This window comes from Trachurus trachurus (genome assembly GCF_905171665.1).
Source record: "Trachurus trachurus genome assembly, chromosome: 11".
Taxonomy (NCBI): domain Eukaryota; kingdom Metazoa; phylum Chordata; class Actinopteri; order Carangiformes; family Carangidae; genus Trachurus; species Trachurus trachurus.
In genome coordinates this window covers 21,621,432-21,645,683 of record NC_139904.1, presented here as the reverse complement: position 1 = coordinate 21,645,683, position 24,252 = coordinate 21,621,432, and the positions used below count along the sequence as shown (strand labels likewise).

The window sequence follows — 24,252 nt, the reverse complement described above, 5'->3', positions numbered from 1 at the left end:
CACTTGACCACTGCATTATTTCAGCATTGATGGATCAGCACAAAATTTGGGTCACGCATCAATTGTTCCCAGACAAAGGATCCTGGTGATTTTAATCTGACTTTTCCTCTAGTGCCACCATGAGGTTGACATTTCAGGTTTTGAGTGAAATACACCATAACTAATGGACGGATTGCTGTGAAATTACAGCTTTAACTATTCATACACCACCAGTGTCAGATGATAATTTGAATTTGTGCAATATTTTGATATATGAGACCAAATACTTACAAAACTAACTTGTTATGCTCTGTGCAAGTTTGCATAATTGACGTACTAGCACTTTTTACACTCTTTACATCTGTGTTACCAAACCAAAACCCCATTTATCACATATTTACTGTATATGAACTAATTGTAATATTATATAAGGTATCATGGATCTATTCTATGTCAGAGCTGAGCAGTTTCATATTCCTGTGCAGATTGTAGATAAACATTGAATTTAATCATAAAAATCAAATTTGCTGTTTATCCTTTGGCACTGCACACTGCCTCTTGGCTGTATGAAGACAAATATATAATAAAAATATCTCTACTGGCTACAGACGCGCACTTCATTTCATGACCATTTCTGATGGTGCTCAATAGCCCATTATTATCTAACCATGAGATATTGTCACCAGTTTTAGGTCATAACAGCATTTTTCACAGAGTACATTATTACATGGGATTCATGTAAATGTCAGTGTTTTTTGAGGGGGTTGAAAGTGGAAGAGAAACCTTGGCTTGTCTGTCAGACACCATAATGGAAACTACTGCTGTAGCCAAATAATCTGACCGTTGACACAGTTAACATTTCACACTTTTAATCAACTCTGCAAATCTGCGTTTTACAGGTGTAAAAAAAAAAAAAAGAAGAGATGGTAGTTAATATAAACCTCTCAAACATGAGCAACTGAAAAAAATGATGCCACTTTATCAGTGGAATAGATTTGTTAAAACATGAAAAAAGATCTATAAAATAAGACAGGCCTTTAACTAAAAAGCTGACTCCTGGAGGGATCCAAAACTGAAACGTCCCAGGAGAGTCCATCTCTGGGAGGGAATCCTTCTGCACTGGCAGTGTGATCAACAGAGAAACCCGTAGACACGTTATCACCCTCCTCCACCACATCATGTGGTCTTGGACCTGGTCGGCAGCTCTTAGAGCTCTAATGTGTCTTCAGTCAATCCTCCTCTCTCTCTCTCTCTCTCTCTCTCTCTGTCTCCTCTACAGTCTCAGCTGCTGGTCCCCTGCTTGCCGCCGTCGCTTTTTGGTTCTGATGATCCATTTTCGCTGCCGTTCTCCAAGTCCAGTTTTTCCGCTGCTTCCTCCTCCTCCTCTGCGACCTTTTCGCCCTCATCCTCCTCCTTACCTTCCTTTTCTCCATCTCTCCGTTTCTGCCCCTGGCCCTGTTTGTCTCTGAAGACCTCCACGCCTAACATTCGGAGGTAATGAAATCTCTCGTTGCGGGGGACAAAGGCACGGATGGATGTCTTTCCCCTCCAGCCACACAGCTGGATGGGACACTGAGGCTCTGCAGGGTTCCTGAAAAACACAGGCAAAAGGGCAGGTGTAAGAAACAGTCATCACCTTAAAATGATGACGATACCATACACATGCAAACATCAAAATATGAAAAACAACTTACTCTGGGTTGGGAATGTATTTCAACACAATGCTGCCCATTCCTGTGGAGATAAACATGCGTCAGTCACAGCAGATTGTTTTTAAACCCAAACTGCAGTTACTTTCATTAATATCAGATAATTAGCCAGTCAAACTAAGCTTTTCATTTGCTGGAACTGCTCAGCTCCTGCTTTAAGAGTTTTGGATCAGTGCCTTGCTCATGGGCAGCTCAAGACAGAGCATTAATCATTCACTTCCCTCTTTCATAGCCAGCCAGTAGACTTACACCCACTACTTCACCACTATGAACTCTGACCAAGAAAGCAAAAAGGTGAAGTGGCACTGTTTCCTATGGAAATCTGTAGTGGCGTTAATCATTCAGCTTCCCCTTCCTCAAAGTGGTCTATAAAGGGACATAAATAGTGCCGTTAAAGTTGCACAACCTCAACGTCACCCTGTGAAAACACCAAGAGCTCATGTGATTGATGTGATCACTCTCTCAATTCCTCTCAGACACACTGAGTGACGACAGTGGAGCCACAAATACATTTCATGTCTGTGTTCAAACAAAAACCTCCCACTAAGAAAATACAGTAAGGATCAACACATGGGGTTACGCGAGTTATTCTGCACTTGATGTTAATGATGCTGCTGTGGTGGAATGTAAAACAGGACGCTGTCTATAAAGGAACTCCCTCCACTCTTATTTCTATGTTTGTAGACCAAATCTGTCTATGATTCTTTTGTTTATGTGATGACATGGCCCCATCCCCTGTTGTTCTTGTTGTTATGGTTGTTTTTGTCTAACACAGCACTGTTTGTTTGTTTTTGTGCTCGTCTGTGCTGGTTTATGTTAATGTATATTTGGCTACTCATAATTACATGTTGTATATGGACTGTACACATGGTGTAGACTTCCATTTATGTCTCTCCAGCCTCTTGCTTTATATTTATCTTTATTTTATTTTTTGATATATGAAAAAACTAAAAGTATTGAACAGAAAAAAACCACCTCCAAGATTAATCATTGATTATTAGATTTAAAGGGGAACTATGCAAGTCTGGTCGCTTTTCCGCTGTTTTGCTAACCCTCCTCCCGACCATGTGCATTTGTTTTCATTGAAGCTGACGAGAAAGCAATCCATGGAGCGGTGGATAGCTTTATATATGATACACATGTATATATTTGTCTAGTCTTATCTGTCATAAACAAGAGATCCTCCATTCTCCCTGTAAAAAGTTACAAGTCATTTATTGAACCATCACAATTACTACAAAGCTGTTTAATTAAGGTAAAAATGTAGCATAGTTAAGCTAAAAAAAATCCTGCATAGTTCCTCTTTAAAAATCAAAGCTTTAACTCAATCACTAAAACTCTGAGGGGGGGGAGGGGCAGGGGCTGCACAGAAACAGCAGCGAGTCTCTGCCAGCGTCTGTGTTGCGAGCATCAGTCATACGATTATATAGGATTAGATAATGTGAAACACTGGCAGTCAAGTCAAATCTAGTATTAATCTAACACAACAAACAATGACGACAAGTTAATATATTAATAGGATAATGTGAGTTAGGGTAGTCGCTCCGATGATCGTCAATCATCATCCAACCACAGCTGCAGCACGTACCCAGTTTCTTGGCCTGAGCGTGAGCGTCGTCCTCCAGCTTGCTGAGGAACGGGTTCTCCTGGGTCAGCAGCACTTTGATGTCCTCCACACTCACCCTGATGATCCTGGAGCGGATGTACGGCTGCAGAGTGTAGATGCCCTGATGGTTCGGGACAGAAAAGGAGACGAGAGGCGCTTTACAACCCCGCTCTCCTGCACAATTAATTCCGACTTCTTTACAGTTCCTCTGTGCATATACAATGAATTAATTATCAGTTTATTTGAGTGTGAACTCGGCCATCTGGCTCTCTTGTTATTCGGCTGTCTGCGTCTCTTTGATGGCGGACGCACAAGTGACAGCAAGATGAACCTTCTCCATGTTTGAGTAGACACAAAAGAAGCAGCTTATACAAAGAGAGTTGTTCTGAAAAATCAAAGAGTAAGTAGGTTTCTGAAATCCCAGGGAATACAAGCACTGTGTTTTACCGAGCATTACTTCACTATGGGGTTCATTTGCATATAAAGAGAAGATTACATGGTGTGAAAATGTGCGGCTAAGGTGCGAAGATTCAAAGAAAATGTTAGAGTTTCACAATAAAGCAGATTTCAGTTCATAAAAATACCGTGTGACGAAAAAAAAAATGGAGTGGATTCACAGAAAATCATTTACAGTACGAGTACGGGAGATGAGTTCATGTGTGATTGACTGAAACCTGCCCCCTTATTGCTCGGGATGCTGTGGCTGTAAATGTGGTGTGTGAGTGTCTGTGTGTGTTTTTGTGTTACCTCCTGAGCCAGTCTGAAAGCACAGCCAAACTCCTCTCCATCACTGTTGCGAGACCACACCTTCACCCCTGTGTTAATGACCTGAGAAACGGAAAAGAAATAAATAAACCCCGCCGTCTGACATATGGCTCCGTCCACACAACAACACAATGATGCCAGATCCCACTCACTTTAACCACTAATTACTGTTTCTGCCAAGAATACAATAAACAGGTGTCAACTGTAATAATTCCAATCAAAAATAAAGGATGAATCCAGCTGTTTATGCTGTGGTTATATTGCCGGTAATGCAAATACAATCGCTGACGTTTAGCTAACTTTGCCGCTTCACCGTGCAACATATTACAAAACTGTGGGTAAACACTGTGCAGCCGGTCTCTGGTGTTCCAGCAGGAGTGGGAGGCGACTGTCAAGTTATTTGCATAGTAAAACACGACTACACCTCTGAAATAAGTTGGCTTGTTGTTGTAACCTCAGGGAAATTTATAATTTTATGTAATAATTTCTTATTAGAATATGAGCGCAGGAGGAATTGATGTTGTTATATACTGTAGATACGAGTGTGTTGGTATTCTGATTTCTTCTGTGTGAAACTCCAGGTGTCGTGATTGGGGGGGGGGGGGGGAGTGAGCGGCGCCTGCTTTCAATCGGAATATGTAATGATGTGAGAACACGACACTCTCGTCCAACTGAACGAAACTAAAAAAAAAGTGAGAAACATCAAAAACAATGTGGAGAACAAAGAGAGCGAGATGCACGCAAACAAACACGCACACACACACACACACACTGTGCCACCTGTGCAGGTGCTACAGGGTGGAGGACAAGAGGGATTTGGGATAGAAGAGGGTCCCATCTGTTAGGCTGCCTCTCCCTGATGGGCTCGTGTGTGCACACACGCGCACGCACACACGTACACAAGAAAAACAAACCGAGGTATCAGTGTAAAGCCAATATATGTCTGCATTCAAACACTAACCATCCTGTGCACGTCTACCCTCATGGACACGATGCAGTCGACTACACTGACTCATTATTCAATACTGGATGCGTAGCCTCGAGGAAAGAATTGATTATTGATTGGCTGCATCTATTTTTATCAGATCTCCATGCGAGGAAATCCTTTACCATCATCAACATTGTGAAACCTGGCTTTCAACGTGTGTGATGATCTAAGAGGACACACATACACCACACACACACCTTCATGCGCTCGCTGTTGTTGAGCAGCACGTTGCGCAGCTCTTTGGACACCATGTACAAGTGTCTCTTCTTGCCCTCGTGGGTCCTGGTCAGAACGTTGAGTTTGGGGAAACCGGGGGACAGATCATAGAAAGATCTAAAAGAGATAGGAGAGAAAAAAAAACACAGTATTGGTTTTGCATCATCATCAAACTCGATCACGTCCACATCCACATCCACATCCAGCACACACACACAGACTCTTACTGTATGGTGGTGAAGACTGGGTCTTCCTCTGTGAGGAACACAAAGGGGTCCTCCTTATAACCAAACAGCTTCATCTTCTTTGAGGGTGGAGGGCTGCAGGACACACAAAGGAAACAGATTAAATTGTTTTTTAATTATTTAAAAACTATAATTGTGTTCAGTTGTGCTTCAAAACCATCTCTTGTCTGTGGCTTAACTGAAGGTTTCATGTGTGAAAAACATCTATGAGAGCTATTGAATCATTTTCAATAATCAATTGAATATTCATCATAAACGAAGGAAATCGGACTTATTTCTCTTCCCGTGCAGGAGTGATGTCATGTCTGTCTTTATTATGACGGCTGAGGAGCCGCCAGGTCTCCCTTTGTTTATTGGCTCCCCAGACCAAGATGACTCACCCACACACTCCATCTTGTTTAGCTGCGTTCTCCTGAGCCAACGACGCTCCTTTGGGTGCCTCCTCCTCTGCCTCCCCGCTCACTTTTCCTCCCGGGCCTACCCCCTCCCCCTCCCCCTCACCCTCCCCCTCGGCGCGCTCGGGCTGGCAGGGAGCGTCTGCGGGGGTCGAGGCCGCCGGAGAGCCTCCGGTCTGGGCCGCTGAGCTGGACGACACGTCCTTCCTCAGCTGGAGACGACAGAGAGGGGAGGGGAGGGAGGAGAGGAGAGGAGGGGGGGTGAGCAGACAAAGAGAGAGAGAGTAGATGGAGGAGTCCCCAGCTGTGGCTGGTAAAACTGAACAGGTGAGTTGAGGCGGTGCTGCCTACAGGGGGGGAATTCTGATCCGTTTCCCTTCTTTGCCTGAGACTGACGATCTAATGAGGCTTCATGTGTTTGTGATTGTCAGGACGCACCTTGGGAAATCTTTTGTTCCACGGCATCGGGGCTTTCTTCACCAGCACGGCCACAAAGAAACCTCCAGTGTTCTGGTGATGTGGCAGAATCCTCATACTGACATTGACACACACACACACACACACACACACACACACACACACACACACACACACACACACACACACACAGACAGACACACACACAGAAAAAAACATAAATCATGTCTCTGAGCTTCGTGGTGCCATCTACAGTGGACATAAAACAAGAGGAGCTGCAACAACGTGTAACAACAGTTCCCTCTGCTGGCCGACGTGTGTTTCAGTAAAAGGCTGCAGAGAAGAAATGACATCATTCCCCCCATAACGTGAGAGTGCAGGTGTGTAAATGTATGTGCGTCCGTGCAGACGGTGTGATGTGTTTTGTGGAAAGCTGTGCCAGGAAGAAAATTAATCAGACACATTACTCTGCTGATGAATTTGGCATCAATGAAAAGAGAAAAGGTTGGAAGTGTGAGAAGAATATTTTCTCTTGGGGATTAAAAAAAAAAATAGAAATGAGGTTTTTTTTTTCTTTTTAGAAATTACACTCTTTCTACTGAGCTCATCATCAGAGACACTTTGATTCCTCTGAGAGTCAAACTTTGGCTTTAGCTCCTTCAGTCAACACTGTCAGGACCAGGTTCACCAAACATGGTCTTCGAAATTAGAGCGAAAACTGAGAGTCGTAAACAAAATCCTTCACACCTCATTAACAGCTCAGACTCCCAGTGTCGGTGTGTATGTTGTGTACATACCATCTCTCCAGATGCATGCTGGCCAGTTTCTCCTGCTCTTTGGGTGGGAACATGGTGGGACGGATCTGTGTTTGCCGACTGCCTGGAACCTCGGACCAGTCCGAGAACCACTGGCCTTCTTTGGTCATCAGCTGCAGGGCAAAGAGCACAGACCACAGTCACAACACTGAGCCCAAAAAAAACAAAACAAGACAAAAAAAAAACCCATTCAGTCTGACTTTGAAGCTGAAATGCTTCCATGACCTAAACACTGCCTTCCTTCATGGCCTGCGGTCGGCCTGTAGTGACGACTGCCAAAGACTAAACATTCCAGTACCTTCCAGGAAGTGACCCCGGGCATCCACTTCAGGCCTGGCAGGTCGGCGGAGCAGTCGGCCAGCTCCAGCGCTCCTGGAAATGTGGACAGAAGAGCCATTACGACTTGGCAGCAGAAGACTGGAGGGTTATATTTAGATATTGTTTTGATATCATATGTTTTGACCTATTGAGCCTCTTAAGAGTCAAGGAAATGGTGGTGCAGGGTCAACAGCTGCAGACCTCACACGCTGCAGCAATAAGGTAGTGGTTTGCCTTTAATAAGGAAATGGGATCACTCTAGAGTGATCTGTTCTGTTAAAGTAGAAAATATGCAATGTCCACAAATTCTTGGTCTATGTGAACGTTTATATAAAAATATAATTTTGTAGGAGAGGATATCTGAATGAGGCCACTGTGGACACTCACACACTTTAGTTGCATGATTACACTATGCAGGAGTTCCATATAAATCTGATTTGGATGCAAATGGAGAAGTTGCATGATCTTTTGCAATCCTCAGCACCTTTTCACACCGTTTATACCATCTTATGCATTTGGATATGGATCAGGTAATATGATATAAACAGTTTTCCACAACACAGACTTATAATTAAATAAGAAAATGTATATTTTACACATTAAAAATCTGGGTGAAAATGTGTGTTTTAATTAGAAATCAGCAGTTGAACCAACAAAGCAACTGTGGCAAATGCAAAAAAATGTTGATATGGATCACTGTAGTGTCAACTTAGACTGAATGAACCTGTGGCCTGGCTGAACTCTGCCCCCTGCAGGATGTAGGAGGCATTGTGGTTAATCACCATTTCCTGACATGCAACTATGAAGGATTTACTGAAAAATGAAACTGACAAATTACTTAAATTAGATTATCATGAAAATAATTAGCTGCAGCTCTCAGTGTTCTCATAAGAAGAACATAAGCACTCCTGAGATGTATCTGCAGTCGATGTGATGTTGCGTCTACAAGTGTGAGAAACTTATTAAGCTATGTGAACTGATCGGGTCCTGAGATATTTGATGGCGAGCTGGAGCTCAGAGACAAAACAAAAACTGAAAATGTGAAACAACTGAAAATACAGTCAACAATATATTCACAAAGAAACAGAGAATAAACTTAAATAAAATTGAACTTTGATTTGAAAAAGAAAAGTTGAACACATATGGCCTCAGCTGTTTTCCCTGGGAGCGCTCGTGTGCTCGTTACCTTCGCTCTTCTCCAGCAGCGCTGCGATGACAGCTTCGTCCTCTATAGGGTTGAGTGAACAGGTGGAGTAGACCATCCTCCCTCCCACAGCCAGCTGTTCAACCCCGCGCACCGCGATCCGCAGCTGGAGCCTGGTGAACGCACAACGCACACACACACGAAAACTGTAATTCAGCCAAGTTTTCCCAATTAGCGCCCAAAGAGACACACTCCGTTCCCTTGTTGTTTGGTCATTTTAGTCCTCCGCACAAGTGCACGAAATTCCTGTGTTGTCACAGAAAGAGGAGCGCACGCTCTTTTCACCCACTCACCCGTGGAGGTGCAGGCTGTTGCTGGTCGTCCACTTCTTCCACACGTCTATGTTCTTCCTCATGGTGCCGTCCCCGCTGCAGAGACACAGGGCAAACGGCAGCGCTCAGACTTGTTCACAGTTTGGCTTGTGGTGCCAAAACCATCAGAGATCCTCAAGACTTCTCACAGAGCAAGAGAGAAAAAAAAACGCCTGAGAAGCACAAACTGTCTAAATGCCGGGCTTCAGCTGACTAACATCACTGCTGCCTGCGTCTTCATTACTGCTTTTCTTCCTCTCCCTCGCCCTCTGTTGTGTTTGGCAGCAACTCCTGGCTCCGGCGCTGCAGCTGGCCAAACTCAGGCTGTAGATCCTGCTGCTCTGCTCCGACCACAAAACGACACTGGGCTTCAACCAAGCAGACACAGAGTATCAGCTAATTCCACATAGAGGTAGACTGATAGATCGGACCCAATAGGACAGTTGATAAACTATCGTTATCTGCGGTAGTATCGGCTCTGATAGTTGCTGACGGCTGCAAACGATTCACCCGTTGTGCAGTCCGAATACATCACTGTCTTGCACCAGATCAACACACAAAAGGTAAGAGTAACACCACTGTTCAAACAGGGCTTGACAAACACTTGCCTGCTAAACTAAATAATAAAACTGCCTCCTATATAGCAAGAGTGGAGCTTGAATTGTAATGGTCTTTTCTACAGGAGGCAGCAAGGGACAAAAGGGGCAATTGTATTGTTGACCATTAATTGCCATACAAATATTTGCGATTAAAGGGATACTTCACCCAAAATCAATAATTCACCAATCTACTCACCGTCGTGCCAAGGAAGTGTTGGAGAACATTCAGAGTTATCAAAACACTTCCGGCTTGCAATGGATTTTCCTATAATGGCGGTGGATAGAGCTCACTTTTGCATCGTCCAAAACACACACTATGAAACATCCAAATACCTCCATACTGCTCGTCTGTACTGACCCAAGTGTCCTGAAGCCGCCACATGAAAAAGTTGTTCAGAAAAAATAATTTGATCTCTGTTTTTAGTAGTAGCTCCCAGTGGCTGTGGGAGATGCACAAGATTTGCTGTGGGATGTTCTTCTGTGTTTACATCATACATCCAATGGTTTACAACAACAAACGAACAACTCGCAGCAAATCTCGCACATGAGAATTTTTTTCCTATCAACTTTTTCATGTGGCGGCTTCAGGACACTTGGGTCAGTACGGACGCAGACGCAGTATGGAGGTATTTGGATGTTTCATAGTGTGTGTTTTGGACTATTCATAAGTGAACTCTATCCACCGCCATTATATGAAAATCCGTTGCCAGCCGGACCCCCCCTGGAACTCCAAAAGCGTTTTTATGACTCTGAAAGTTCTCCAAACCCTTCCTTGGCGTGACAGTGGATGAAAACTGGTGAATCATTTATTTTGGGTGAAGTATCCCTTTAATGATTAAATTGTCTTTTTCTGATCATTTTATTCCATAATTATAGTATAAGCCTAAACATAGTTTCAAAATGCACATACACCTTATGAAGAAGAACAAAGGCCATTTATCGGCTTTGCAACTACATTTTTGATGCTAATGTCAACATATGCACATCGAAAACGCGGCCATTGAATATTAGAAATTAAGCTCCTTGACATAAACAGTTTGTGGTGCTCCACTCATGTGTCATTAAACCATAACAGGAGAAAGGAGCACGACGTGATGATGTCATTAAAAGAGCACCAGTCAAACCTCAAACGGTGGAAAACAACAAGGAAACAGTGATGGGAATCTGACATTTCTGTTAGTTTCATCCAGCTGTTTTTATACTAATGAGTAGAAATGATTAACAACATGCAAAATAATTGCGGTCTGCTCAAATAATTGTGATCAGGAAATTATGTAATAAATAGTGGCAGGGCTAATTGTGGGTTTTAATCAACTATCGGCTTTTTCCTGCTCCAAACTATTGTTATTATATCGGCTTTTGAAAATCCACCATCGGTCGACTCTGTATGATTTGGATGCATGTGTGACCACTTACCTTGCACCAAAACATGAAGAAAATAAAAAGCAGAACATTAATAACAACCGTTTCTGAGGCTATACTTAGATGTCTTGAATTTGACGGACAGGGTGAGGCCTCGTCTCCATCTGTCTCGCACAAGAATCTCGTCTCTCCAGCCAGACACCCACACGTACAGCCCAGCTCAGACACATTTCTGTCTTTATCCACTCACACACACGACCCTGACTCTCCCGCAGCGCTGCGGCAGCCCGGATCGGAACAGACGAGTCCCGCGGCTGTTTACTGACCTGCAGGGCACGTCGCACAGGATGCGGTCGTAGAATAGGATGTCCTTCGTGCCGTCCGAATCGATCTTCAGTGTGGGGATGCAGGAGGCGTCGTGGTTGACCACCATGATGCAGGGGCTGTTGAGACGCTTGGCCTGGTGCACCAGCAGGTAGCAGCGCTTGTTGTCCACATCGTTGGCAATGACAAAGCCCTCTGGAAGGTGGGGGTGCAGATTAGAATAACATATCATTTATCAATGGGGAAAGTGGCATAGACAAAGATGTTTGTTATATATCTTCAGGGTTAAATCTGAGCTTTTTACCTGGAAATGGCACATCCATGTCAGCGTGGAGCATCTCAATCAGCTGGGCTGTTTTTGACCCTGGTGCTGCACACATGTCCAGGATCTGCACACAAACACATGCACAATACCACTTCAAACAAAGTTTTTTTTGTTGTTTTTTTTAAACACAGCTGTTGCCCATGGCCTACAGGAAGAAAAAAATAAAAATGCATAAACTACTGACAGATCTAACCTTCAAAAGAGGGCAGTGCTTGTTTTGTTTTTTTTTACCTTGTGGTGGGACTCAATCTTCAGGAGCAGAGGGGGGATCATGCTGACAGCCTCCTGCCGACTGATGTTACCCTGCAAGGACAGACGTAAAAATGATGGCTGCCTCTTCATTTCACAGATGATTTCTGACATTTTGTTTTTCTTTGTGTTTTTTTTCCCCCATCTCTCTACCCAGGGTGAACACAGCCTGTATTCCAACCTGAAATGCTGCTGTTATGACTTAATATCTTCTGCCACAGCCTTTAATAGGGGCCACAGGGTATTTCTGGTAAACCGTGTGTTCGGTCTGGTCTGTGTCGCACTCACCGACTCTGTCTCGCTGACCAGAAACTGGTGGAACTTCTCCAGCAGGGGAGACTTCCTGATGATCTTCCTGCTCATGTTGGTGTGCCAGGCCTGTTCATCAGGATACCTAGAGAACACACACACACAGTCCACACTGAGTTTTTTGTTTGAGTGTGTGTTACCTTGTAACCTGAGGTAAACCATCCCAGGTCTTACCAGCTCAGAGGCTGTGGAGCCTCGATCTTCTGTCCATCGATATCCACCTTCTGAATGTCCTTGAAGTATTTCTCCTTCAGACAGTGGAGGATCTCTTTGGCATGGCTGCAAGACAGCAGAGAGGGGCAGACAGACGCCATGTGGTGACTGTAGTATCTACAAATATTTGTGTCATTCAGCAGTGGGACAACTTAGGTCACAAGACCACAGGCAATAATGAAAAAGATGAGTTAAGATTAATTTCTGACACATAAACTTTCATAATGTCTGTTCAGTTGCAGATCTAACCATCTCACATAGTAAAGCACCTACATTCAATCTAAATATGAGATTTTTTTCTGTGGTAATGTGAGTGATGCCCTCAAAGTGATCTCAATAAGTGAGAAAAGATATTATGAATAATAATCTCGGAAGTGTGTAGCCTTAAAAGTGAGCAGAGGTACATTGCACAACTTTGCTGAGGTGAAATAGACCTTTCTGAAAGCTGTTTGGCATGAGTGAGACAAAGAGTAGGAATCCAGGTTACAAATATGTCCAGCTGACCTCTTGTATCCGGTGATGCGGATGGTTGCTGGCAGCGGTTCCCTCATAGCATCCATAAACTCCTCGAACTCTCCCTCAGGCACCAGGCCCAGCTCCTTGTAGTAGTGCTCGAAAAGCTTATTCTCCTTGACAATGTCGGCATATCCAGCGCCCCAGCCCTGATACACAACAAGGATGCACAGTCATCAGTCAGGCCAATTCAATAGGTAAGGCAGTCTATTTGTATGTAATATGTTGCATTACTTTTAATAATGAGTTAATAATGGCTACTTAAACTGCTGCACAGAAAAGCCAAACATCAATAACTAATAAATAACTAAGATGTATTCATCCGTAAGAAACTAAATGCCATTTGAAAAGTGTATATTTCACTTTTCTTCTTATGGTCAAGAACAGATCTATAACATGTAAAACATGACATAAAATATGTTACATCTCAGCAGTATAATCATCAATTCGGCCTCTAGTCATCCTCAAACACAACTTGTTTCAATCACTGTTTGGAGTTTATGTCCAACCCTGTGAGAAAAGACTCTCGTGCTTGTATATGGCAACATAAGGAAATAAAAATAAAAATTATTTTGCGGCACGTGCAGGAAATGCCTCATAATCTGTACCAACATTAACAAAAACACGTATGTGAGCAGAGGTTTTTAAAGTTATAAATGATGCTCATCCATATTGATCTGAAATAGCTGAGTTAAGAGTGTTAGCTTCTCTATCTGCTGTGTACCAGATGTTAAACACTGTCATGACACCAGGGCTGCGAATTAAGATTAGTAAAGACAGCAACCCAGAAAATTTCCACGGCTCCCTTTACACTGAGTAAATGTAAACATAGTAACTAATGTGTGGCCTGGCTGAGCAAACTCATATTAGCAGGAGTTGCTGCAGCAGCAGCAGAGGAGTGAACCTTACGCTGTCTCTGTCGTCCCTGCCGGTAGCCTGGTTTTTCTGCCGCTGTCTGCTTCTTTTCCCCATCTTGGAAAAGCACACAACTCTGGAGAAAAGTCTACGGAGCGACGTAATGGTTGGACGCAGGGAAATGTGACCTGCAGCTGCGATAATATAAAATCTACTCAGCGTTAAAGAGGATGCAGTGTAGCACTGGGCTGTGTATCCTCGAAACGTGTTGCCTGTGACGCACGTGAATCAGGACCCAAATTGAGGGGGCCACGAAAAGTGCCTGAAGAAAACAAAAAATCTTCGGCGCGGTTAGGGCACTTCACTGTTTTCATATGATTTCTGAAACATTATCACTCAGTATTATCACTATCAAAAATGTTTCTAATTTTAACCGCTTTGGTTCGATATAATTATTGTACAACAAAATTCAGAAAGTGTTATTTATTTAATTCACTTTTAACACTATTTGAAGTAAACTGAAAGTAATGTAACTCTGGTATGAGGTGCATTTTAATAATAATAATAATAATAATAATAATAATAATAATAATAATAATAATAATAATAATAATAATAATAATAATAATAATAATAAATACACATTTATTTCTCACCAAATATTCAGGACAACTGCAGAATTATAGACATACATACACATAATGTACACATTGAACATATGTATCGATGACGTCAAAGCCACACCGCGTTGGTTCTGCCTCCTATTTAAAACGGAGCGTTTTGATTGGCTCATAACATCCGATACCATACGCGTTCATGGACGGTGATTGGTCCGACCAGTTATGGATGGTGAAGGTCGGTCGCGTGGAGGTACTGGACCCCGCCCGTTGCCGTGATAACCAACTAGTCATATAACATCCTGACTCCTGATGTTGCTGTTTCATTAGCTACATTCACACTGTTTCTATTTCTTGTTCGGTCGTGTCAACGGGATGGACGCTCTCCTTTCCACACTCTTCTCCTCGGAGGAGGAGGAACTGCACGTGTTGGACTGTATGGCTTACTGTATGGTTGTCATGGCAGCCTGTACTTTGGTTACACTGCTCTTTGAAGACGTCCCATATGGACGATATGCCAGCAACAAATATGGATTTCCCGTCAATGTGAAGTTGGCCTGGTTCGTCCAGGAGATGCCTGCCTTCTTCGTGCCCGTGGGTCTGGTAGTTTGGAGCTCCTGTGCGAAAACATCACTGTTGCCCAACCAGCTGCTCATTGCCATGTATCTCTGCCACTATGTCCAGAGGTAGGTGACATCATCAGTCAGACCCAACTTTACAACTTGTAAATGTACTACATGTGGTAGGTGTTAATGTTCAGTTAATGTTCAACATGCTATGGGTGACAGTGTCACTGGTGTCACACATAGACTATAAAAAGAAGGTGTCACAGTGACACTAATGTGCAGCTGCAGCTGTTTCCTGGATGCACAGTGAAGGTCTTCTCAGCCTCACACATCCAATAAGATGATGAAGATGTGAATGTGTCTTTTGGGTGCATTGCATAACCAATAGCTATCTGAAACATGTCAGTATGTCAAAGCATGTATTTGAAATGATAAGTTATGCAAATGACTTTTCTTTTTTCTTTTTCTTTTATTCTGCTGCAGATCCCTTATTTACCCATTTTTAATCCGCGGGGGTAAATCGACACCATTTGCCTCATTCATCCTGGCCTTTGTTTTCTGCCTGTACAATGGCTACATGCAGATCAGGTACTTGAGCCATTATGCTGAGTACCCTGCATACTGGGTTACGCATCCATGCTTCATTGCAGGTAGGTGTTCTGTGTCTGCTACTCCACTATCTCAAACAGAAAATAAGATGAGAATTCCAAATTACATTTGCACAAAAGCTTGTCTGTGACAGGAATGATAATATTTTTCAGTGTAATGTATCTATTTTGTCATGCTACACACAATATTATTTGTAGGTAGTAGCAGCAAACTGACACATAATCTCTCAAGTAGAAAAAAAGTAATTTATGTATAATTTCATTTGAGTGATGTTGACATTATCATAAAGACTTCAATACAGAACACATAAGCTGCAGTGGTTGAAAATTAATCAGATAAAGGTTTGACAAGTAATTGGTCAATAAACTACTAAGTTAATAAGCAAGAACTTATGAAAGTGCAACTCGATGAAATTAGTTTTAATGAATGGTTTTAATGGCAGCCTGCAGGAGAGACTGAACAAGATGCACAGTCAGGATTCCTCTTACTGTCTCTCCCAGCTCATCCCCTCTTATCTCCCCGTACCCTTCGCTTTCTCTTAAATAAAAGCCAAGAGTTTAAAACTCTAGACATTGAAACTTTTTTTTATCTCCCTTTATTATTTGCCTCTTTTCACGTTTGCCCTGCAGGTGCTTCTCACACTTTCCAAACTCTCCAAAGTGTTCTGCAGTATTTTGGGGCTCCTCTTGTTGTTCAAGCAGTCGAGGGAAACTGTCAATTTAGGATATGTGTTTTTCCATTGTTGCTGCTCCTCAGCTCCCCTGACAGTCCCCATCAGTCCTTGTGTCAACAGCAGTGTGCCAAAATACAAGATGATCCCAGGAGAATGAAATTACACATTTATATACACAAGGTGAAAAGTTGTCAGAAAAAAATATTAATCGATTAATCGAACAATAATCGATTATTATTAATCATCAACTATTTTGATAATCGAATAATCGGTTTGAGTAGGGTTTTTTTTTTAGAATAAAAGTCCAAATTCTCTGATTTCAGCTTCTTAAATGTGAATATTTCTGGATTCTTTGTTCCTTTATGACAATAAACTGATCGACAGATTAATCGATAATAGTTGCAGCCCTAATGTTAATACCCATTCATGACAGTACAATGTATTTCCCACACAAAAATATACATACGTGTTCAGTGAACATTGTTGACTTAACAGAGCAGAAGCATTCATTTGTGTTAACAAAACCATGATGTGGTCTGGAATAGGATATTTAAAGGCCCTGAAAACCAGTTTCACAACTTTTAAGTGTTTCTTAATAATAAATATTTTAGATTGAATATGTGCAACATGACATCAGTGTTTTGATTTGATCGGGACTGTGTAGTTTTGTTTTCATAAGATTTGATTGGCAGCAGCCCAGTTTAATAAGCCGTAACCCCTTACATTATGACTAAATCAACAAGAATTTGACTGAAACAACAGGTCTCAAGCACTGCAGGGCACAGCGGAGAAACGTCACATGATTTCGGACTGAACACTGTGGTTAGATGCTGTAGCTTTTGAAAATACATCTTGGCTGTCTGTCGGTCTGTAAAACCAAGCTTTTGCTTGGTCCGTCTCCAGGGTCTGTCCTGTGGTTGGTGGGCTGGCTGGTGAATATGCACTCTGACCACATCCTGAGGAACCTGAGAAAGCCCGGAGAGACTGGTTACAAGATTCCCACAGGTAAGCTCTTTAGTCATGAAAACACTGGGACGGTTGAGTTTTCTCACAGAACAAGCAGAGTACATCCTATTTAACTTAAAACCGCCACTTCACTACATATTTGCTCTTTAACGTACATGTACTGATTAGTTACCAGTGCTGGCTGGATCTTACATACGTACATTAGCCTATACATGTATACTCTACATTTACCCCTCTGAACACAGTGTTATTCAGAGTGAGTATTTTTATATCTGACTGCATGACATTTACTGTTAAAGGCACATTTTACAACATGTTGTTATTTTTTACTGAAGTCTACAGTTTGAATACTTTTTCCGTCACTGCAGTGGGGTGACAAGAAAGTCAAGAAAGCAGTAATCACAACATGGCACAGGGCACCGCGGTCTCTGTGCGCAGCGCTGGATGCTAATTTTCCAGTGTGGTCACATGATTATACAGGATCACAGTGTAAGGAGAATCACAGGTTGTCACTAGTTATCTTTTCCTCTCTGCCTTGCCTTCTGCGAGCCCTTACATTAGTGTACAAAAAGGGCTCCTTTGACTCTAATATAGTCCAAACTCAGCTTGTCGTGTGTGACTCACTCATACTATGTGTAGAGTTGGTGTGTGTAGTTTTGCTTCAGCTGACACAGACATGGACGTTTTGTAACCACACAGTGTTGATAATAATCATGTCAGACAGCAAGCCAAGTCCACACTGTACATTATACATCTCACGTACATATACATGCAGTGGCCAGACTGATTCATGACTCATGCTAAATAAAGCATTCAGCCTTTGAACTGTAAAAAGTGCTGATGCCAATACTTCTTAGTTGTTTTTTTAAATTTAATTATACTGAATCCGTCTACGGTGCAACTTTTTCAAAAACTAGTGACAGCACAGAGAAAGACTCCACATGTGTTTTCAGCCTCTTGTTAAACGTTAGATAATAAGATCAATATTCAAAGCTATACCTTCATAAAACTAGCTGTGCTCAAAGCAAAAGGAGCAGGATCCTCACTAAATATTTACCGTTTTCTGGGCTACAGTGTGTCTTGGCTGTGAGCGGTGACTTCATGCAGACTTGTCATCAGTATGAAGCTGCCAGGCTCAGTTGGCACCAGGTTGTTGTTTATTTTTGTACAGATTAGAGGTTCAGAGGTGATGGGAGATGGAATCTGTTGCTTTTAAGGAAGACTAGTTTCCTTGTTTCTAGTCTTTATGCTAAGCTAACTGTCTGTCTGATGTAGTTTTATATTTAACGCACGGATATGAGATATTAACATATAAAATGTCAAACTGTTCTTTTAAATAAGGAGTTATAAGGCTCATTGCTCTGTTAATATCTTGGCCCAAACTAATTAACACTGACTGCAGCTGACTGCACTGGTTGTTTTTTTATTAACTGATTCAAGCTATTTCTCTTTTCTTTTTTTCATTTGTTGATAATTAAAATCACAAAGTGGAAAGATTAAGGGATACAATCCAACAACTCCAAAATGCTTTCGTAGACAAGTTGTGACCTGCACATTCACCACAATATGAGATAATAACAGAACGTTACGAGACGGAGTTGTTTTCAAGGTAAATTCATGCAAAACCGCTGATGCGTGCCCATGTTGGATGCAGTTTTTCAGCAAGCAGTCTCTGCTTTTACCTCGAAAACAACTCCGTCTCGTAACCTTCCGTTATTATCTCATAGTGTGGTGAATGTGCAGGTCACAACTTGTCCACCAGAGCGTTTTGGAGTTGTTGGATTGTGTGAGCCGGTGCATATTCTCATTTGTCCAGGTCATAGTATTTCAAAGGAGGTTAAATCGAAAGCAACTGGACTTAGTTGTTTGTCTAGGAAGACGTTTCACCTCTCATCCAAGAGGCTTCATCAGTTCATGTACGCATCTGACCAGGCTGGGACTGGTCCAACTATCTGGTGTGGAGACTCACTATTTAACCTCTTGTGTGGGCGTTCACAAGGGTGATGATGTCACTGGTTCCCTTTTGTGCTCCAAGTGCCAACGACAGTCGTTGGAGTGACAGTCGTTGGTGGGAAGTTGGTTTCGACTTCGTTAGTGCCCTATTGTGTTCTAACGACAGTCGTTGGAGTCACTTGCCACTTGTGAACAGTGGTTGTTCTTTGAGGCTAGATGGTTGAGTCTCCTGGGAAGGGATGAAAGGGCAGCATTGTAAATTGGAGACAGGTGGTGTCTCAGACCTCCTCCCCTGTTGAGGGACGGTTTTTCTACTTTTACAAAAATGGCTTCTTTAACTCCTCTTTCAAACCATCTGTCCTCTCTGTCTAGGATTTGGACATTGCTGTCCTCAAAGGAGTGGGCTTTCTCCTTGAGATGTAAATGGACAGCAGAGTCCAGTCCTGAGGAGTTTGCTCTCCTGTGTTGGGCCATGCGTTTATGCAGTGGTTGTTTTGTTTCTCCAATGTAGAGGTCTTTGCATTCCTCGTTGCATTGGACTGCATACACCAGATTGCTTTTGTGGGTGTGTGGTGTTCTGTCCTTGGGATGTACCAGTCTCTGTCTGAGTGTGTTGCTGGGTTTGAAATACACAGGGATACGGTGTTTGTTAAAGATCCTCCTGAGTTTTTCTGATACTCCAGACACATATGGAATGACTATGTTTTTTCTCTTGTTTTGTCTTTCTTTCTCAACCACTTTGCTGGTTTTCTTTCTGGAAGCAGCTGCAGTTTTCACAAAGGTCCAGCTAGGGTAACCACAAGTTGTGAGGGCGCCTCTCAGGTGCTTGTGTTCTGCCCCTTGGGCCTGTGAGCTGGTGGGCACGTTATCAGCTCTGTGTTGCAAAGTTCTGATAACACCAAGCTTATGTTCCAGAGGGTGGTGAGAGTCGAAAAGTAGATATTGGTCTGTATGTGTGGGTTTTCTGTATACCCCAATGTGGAGGCTCCTGTCCTTTTTCATATGGACGTCACAATCTAAGAAAGGCAGACTATTGTCCTTGACATCCTCTCTGGTGAACTTGATGTTTTTTTTTTTTTTTGTAAAAGTAGAAAAACCGTCCCTCAACAGGGGAGGAGGTCTGAGACACCACCTGTCTCCAATTTACAATGCTGCCCTTTCATCCCTTCCCAGGAGACTCAACCATCTAGCCTCAAAGAACAACCACTGTTCACAAGTGGCAAGTGACTCCAACGACTGTCGTTAGAACACAATAGGGCACTAACGAAGTCGAAACCAACTTCCCACCAACGACTGTCACTCCAACGACTGTCGTTGGCACTTGGAGCACAAAAGGGAACCAGTGACATCATCACCCTTGTGAACGCCCACACAAGAGGTTAAATAGTGAGTCTCCACACCAGATAGTTGGACCAGTCCCAGCCTGGTCAGCTGCGTACATGAACTGATGAAGCCTCTTGGATGAGAGGTGAAACGTCTTCCTAGACAAACAACTAAGTCCAGTTGCTTTCGATTTAACCTCCTTTGAAAAAAAAAAAAGTTGGATTGTGTATTTGATGAGTTTGATGAGGGAAACCAAGAAATCCCATTAGCCTCCGTAGCGTAGCTCTGAACAGTTTGCGGCTCTGCTCCGCTGTTCTAAAAATAGCTTGCATGGACAATTAAATGTAACAAACCTACTGCTAAGACCATAGGAATTATGGCAGTGGGCCAATTTGCTAAAATGTTGAACTTTCCCTTTAAAGGGCCAACAGTTTCTTTGCTCTCATTGTTCCAACATGACAAAAAACACACTGAACATAATATTTTGGCCTTTGGCATTTTTTAGAGTGTATGACCTTTACTGCGTGGAAATGGATGCACATTCTTTGAGATGTGACAAGTGAGCAGGGGGGGCTGGGTAAATAAGATTTTGGTCCGTCTCCAAATACTTTTTGACAAATAGCCGTGAGGATGGTATGGAAAAGTAAAGAAGTCAATCCTCACTGCTGCTTTTTTAGGTCACATAAGGGGCTAATATAAACCATAGGTTGGATTCTGACTCGCTAAATGAATCAGAAATCATAACAGGTTCACAAAGAGAGCGGCTCCCTCGACTGAGAACATAGTCACAACAATAGCACCTTCGGTTTGAACTTGCGGTGAACCTATTGAAACAATCCATCCCAGATTCTTAAGGAAAATAAAGTGGAGAAGGCGACGCAGGAGGAAGCTGTGAGCTGTGTTGCTCCAAATGAACTTCCAGGCACGTCTGTGATCCCCTCAGCCAAGAATCTGCCATTTTCCTATAGAGGGTAGCAGCACTACCGTGCACACGGCCTGTAGTCAAATAGTGAGTGCTCAGCCATCTATGGTCAGTGTGGAGTGAGTTTGTGTGGATGCCCTTTGAATTTTTGAGCAGCGTGTAGCCTCAAACTTACACTAAGAGACAGTGGAAATGTCAGTAGTCGCTCTTTTACATGTTGAATTGCAGGAGGTGGAAATCCATCAAATTTTCATTTTGTTCCAGAGCAAAAAAAAATGTTGTTTTTGCTTCAGTGAACATACAAAAGGTGGAGCATACCTGTCCTAATTCCTGCGTCTTCCACCCACAGGTGGAATGTTTGAATTTGTGTCTGGAGCCAACTTCTTGGGAGAGATAATAGAGTGGGCAGGATTTGCTGTGGCCGGCCACTCGATTCACAGCTCAGCCTTTGCCATCTTCACCGCAGTGGTCCTCACCAGCAGGGCTGTGGCCCACCACAAGTAAGAAGAATAACACGCACACGCACAACGTAAGCAGGTTTGCATGGAGTGTATTGCACGCTTGTATTAACACAAGAAAAATGTCTCTTCCCTCTTCCTCTCTCTGCAGATGGTACCTCACTAAGTTTGAAAACTACCCGAAAAGCAGGAAGGCCTTGATTCCATTCATATTCTAGAAAGCACAGCTGATGCACTGCATTTGCTTACAACAGCTGAGAAGAACATTCCCATAATTTTCATCTTTTAGGAACGCTCTGAAGTGTGCACAAACCTCCAAGATACTTTTTTCCCCCCACTGAGAACAGCCTGAAGCACAGGACGCATGCTTGCAAATGATCTCATCTGAGCCGCAAGCAAGCAACAGTTAAAAGCCATCGTCTTTAAAAAAAAAAAAAAAAAAAAAAGAAAGATTTTGTTGCCATTACGTTGGTAATAATGTTCATAAAACACAGAGAAACTTCGGCAAGCAGTGTTGTGCTTGCAGTAGAGAAACAACGTTTAGTGCTCCTCTAGAGGAAACAAGACAGTGATTGGAGCAAATCTCAACAGCAATATGGTGGATTTATAACACTGTGCACCAGCAGTAAACAGTTTTAAGACTTCTCTGCTGATCTGCATATTCCCTCAGATGGAATATAAACTAGGAAATGCAAAGCAGACATTTAAATTTTTCCATTCGTCCTCGAGAGTCATCTGTTGCAGATCTATCTTTTTTAACATCCACTCGAATTAAAACAGATGGAAAAGGGACCTTGGATTAACTCCAACACTTTCCCCTGCCTCATTTTGCTGCGGGTGTCTTCAGAAAGACTTTTCTACCTACCTCATCATCCGAACCTCTTGACAGAGAGGCCACTCTGGAACGAAAGGTAACTGCATCTCTGTCCTATAAAGACGGAGAGACAGTGGTGGGCACGTCCCCCGTTTACTGGGCTGCAGGGGAAATCAAATGAAGATCAAGCCTGGGCCCTCAATAACTCACCCATGCCTGAAATGAGAAGAGGAGAGTGTTGCCTTAACACATCACTCCTGTCAGCATTTCTTAGACAGAGAATAAAGAAGATGAATTAACGAAGAAACCAGGAGCATGTTGCCTGCGTAAGTGATGCTGATTAGATGAAGAAGAAAAGATTAGAACATTGATATTAATATTAACGTCTCTTTGCTCAACTCCTGCTTCACGCTGAGCCAAACAATCTTGTCGATGTGAGTTAAGAACTTAAATCATGGCTCATTTGGAAGTTACTTATAATGCGAACTGCCTTACATTTACAAAACTGGAAACAAGTTCTCCTCTGTAGAATCTGTCACAACCTACATTCATAAACAAGTAAATAACAGTGACTCTGTTCCATGAGGTGCCGGCTGCTGTTTGTTCCTATTACTCACTGGTTCTCTGCCGCGGTGAAGGACACGACTTCTCCAACACCAGTCACAGCCAAGGTCATGTCACTTCAGATTTTAAAAAATGTGTTGTATTGAAAATAAATGTGTTTTGTTGTCACTTTTACACGTGGTGTCATCAATAAACAGTATGACCGCTGTGCCAGAGCCAGATGACAAAACCAAGGTTGTGTGTCGCTGAAGGCCAAGCAGAGTGACATCCTTCATGTTGAAGATCCACGCCGTCTCTCTCTCTCTCTCTCTCTCTTTCTTCCAGGCTATTTCCTGCCTGTATCTTCCTTATCCACGCTTTGTGTAATTGCATCACTATATTACACAGCCAGTATTTACTGAGGCTGCCATCTGACTTTAATACCATTCATCTTCGGGCTGACGCCAATGGATTTTCTTTTTATATGCAAACCAACTCGATTAAATGGTTTGTAACTCGCTCACTCACACATTCATTCATGGAGGCAGCAGGTACTCCACTAAGAAAGCCGCTCTGTAATACTATACACATGCCAACTGAAGCGACAGTTGAAGTCTGCCATGTGTCTTTCTACATGCAAGACAGGAATAACTGCTTCAATTTCAACACATACGCCACCTTTAGACAAAGAGGCACAACTGCACTGGCTTTGAGAATTCAGGTTGTGACTATAGAGCACCCAGTACTGGCTTTTAAAGATTTTATAAATTAGCTTATGGGTCAATGATGTGATGTAACCGGTGTCTGGTATTTTTTCATAAAAATCTGACTCTATACACGAAAATAAATCTGGACACACATGTGGAATAAATGTAATTCACTTTTGCAATGCAACACTATGTTTCTAAACAAATTTTACAAACTCTTTCATACTGTACATTTTTTAGGGGGAAAAAAGCAGTGTTTTTAGGATATGTCCTGCTCAGTGTTGCTAAAATGCATTAAATTCAAATATAGAAATACAGCAAAACAATCTCTTTCAATTTAATGTTTTCAGAAGAAAGTATACTTTTTATAAGTACACTTAAATT

The 24,252-nt window shown here is 42.5% G+C and overlaps 2 protein-coding genes across 2 annotated transcripts; one reads left to right on the top strand and one right to left on the bottom strand.

The window, feature by feature from the left end:
• Positions 1–866: 866 nt before the first annotated feature.
• Positions 867–13,979, bottom strand: nsun2 (NOP2/Sun RNA methyltransferase 2). Its single transcript, XM_083982540.1, has 19 exons — positions 13,772–13,979; positions 12,854–13,011; positions 12,311–12,415; positions 12,116–12,221; positions 11,810–11,881; positions 11,558–11,642; positions 11,256–11,448; positions 8,951–9,025; positions 8,640–8,770; positions 7,434–7,507; positions 7,118–7,248; positions 6,342–6,438; positions 5,889–6,115; positions 5,491–5,583; positions 5,245–5,380; positions 4,042–4,122; positions 3,277–3,415; positions 1,674–1,713; positions 867–1,570 (listed from the first exon to the last, which is right to left on the bottom strand). Exons 1-19 carry the CDS (start codon positions 13,832–13,834, stop codon positions 1,261–1,263), a joined length of 2,316 nt encoding a protein of 771 aa, XP_083838666.1. The 5' UTR covers positions 13,835–13,979; the 3' UTR covers positions 867–1,260.
• Positions 13,980–14,619: 640 nt separating this feature from the next.
• srd5a1 (steroid-5-alpha-reductase, alpha polypeptide 1 (3-oxo-5 alpha-steroid delta 4-dehydrogenase alpha 1)) lies at positions 14,620–22,289 on the top strand. Its single transcript, XM_083982455.1, has 5 exons — positions 14,620–15,020; positions 15,384–15,550; positions 17,086–17,187; positions 21,696–21,846; positions 21,956–22,289. The coding sequence occupies exons 1-5, from the start codon at positions 14,710–14,712 to the stop codon at positions 22,020–22,022; spliced, it is 798 nt and encodes a 265-aa protein (XP_083838581.1). The 5' UTR covers positions 14,620–14,709; the 3' UTR covers positions 22,023–22,289.
• The last annotated feature ends 1,963 nt before the right edge of the window (positions 22,290–24,252 follow it).

Bases quoted from the DNA above. Each gene is read 5' to 3' on its own strand.
- nsun2 (XM_083982540.1), bottom strand. From the start codon at position 13,834: ATGGGGAAAAGAAGCAGACAGCGGCAGAAAAACCAGGCTACCGGCAGG. The intron at 5,584-5,888 runs GTGAGTCATCTT...TGTGTCCTGCAG, and splicing joins AAACAAGATGGAGTGTGTGG to CCCTCCACCCTCAAAGAAGA. The intron at 5,381-5,490 runs GTAAGAGTCTGT...TATCTCTTTTAG, and splicing joins CCAGTCTTCACCACCATACA to ATCTTTCTATGATCTGTCCC.
- srd5a1 (XM_083982455.1), top strand. From the start codon at position 14,710: ATGGACGCTCTCCTTTCCACACTCTTCTCCTCGGAGGAGGAGGAACTG. The intron at 15,021-15,383 runs GTAGGTGACATC...ATTCTGCTGCAG, and splicing joins CTCTGCCACTATGTCCAGAG to ATCCCTTATTTACCCATTTT. The intron at 17,188-21,695 runs GTAAGCTCTTTA...TTCCACCCACAG, and splicing joins TGGTTACAAGATTCCCACAG to GTGGAATGTTTGAATTTGTG.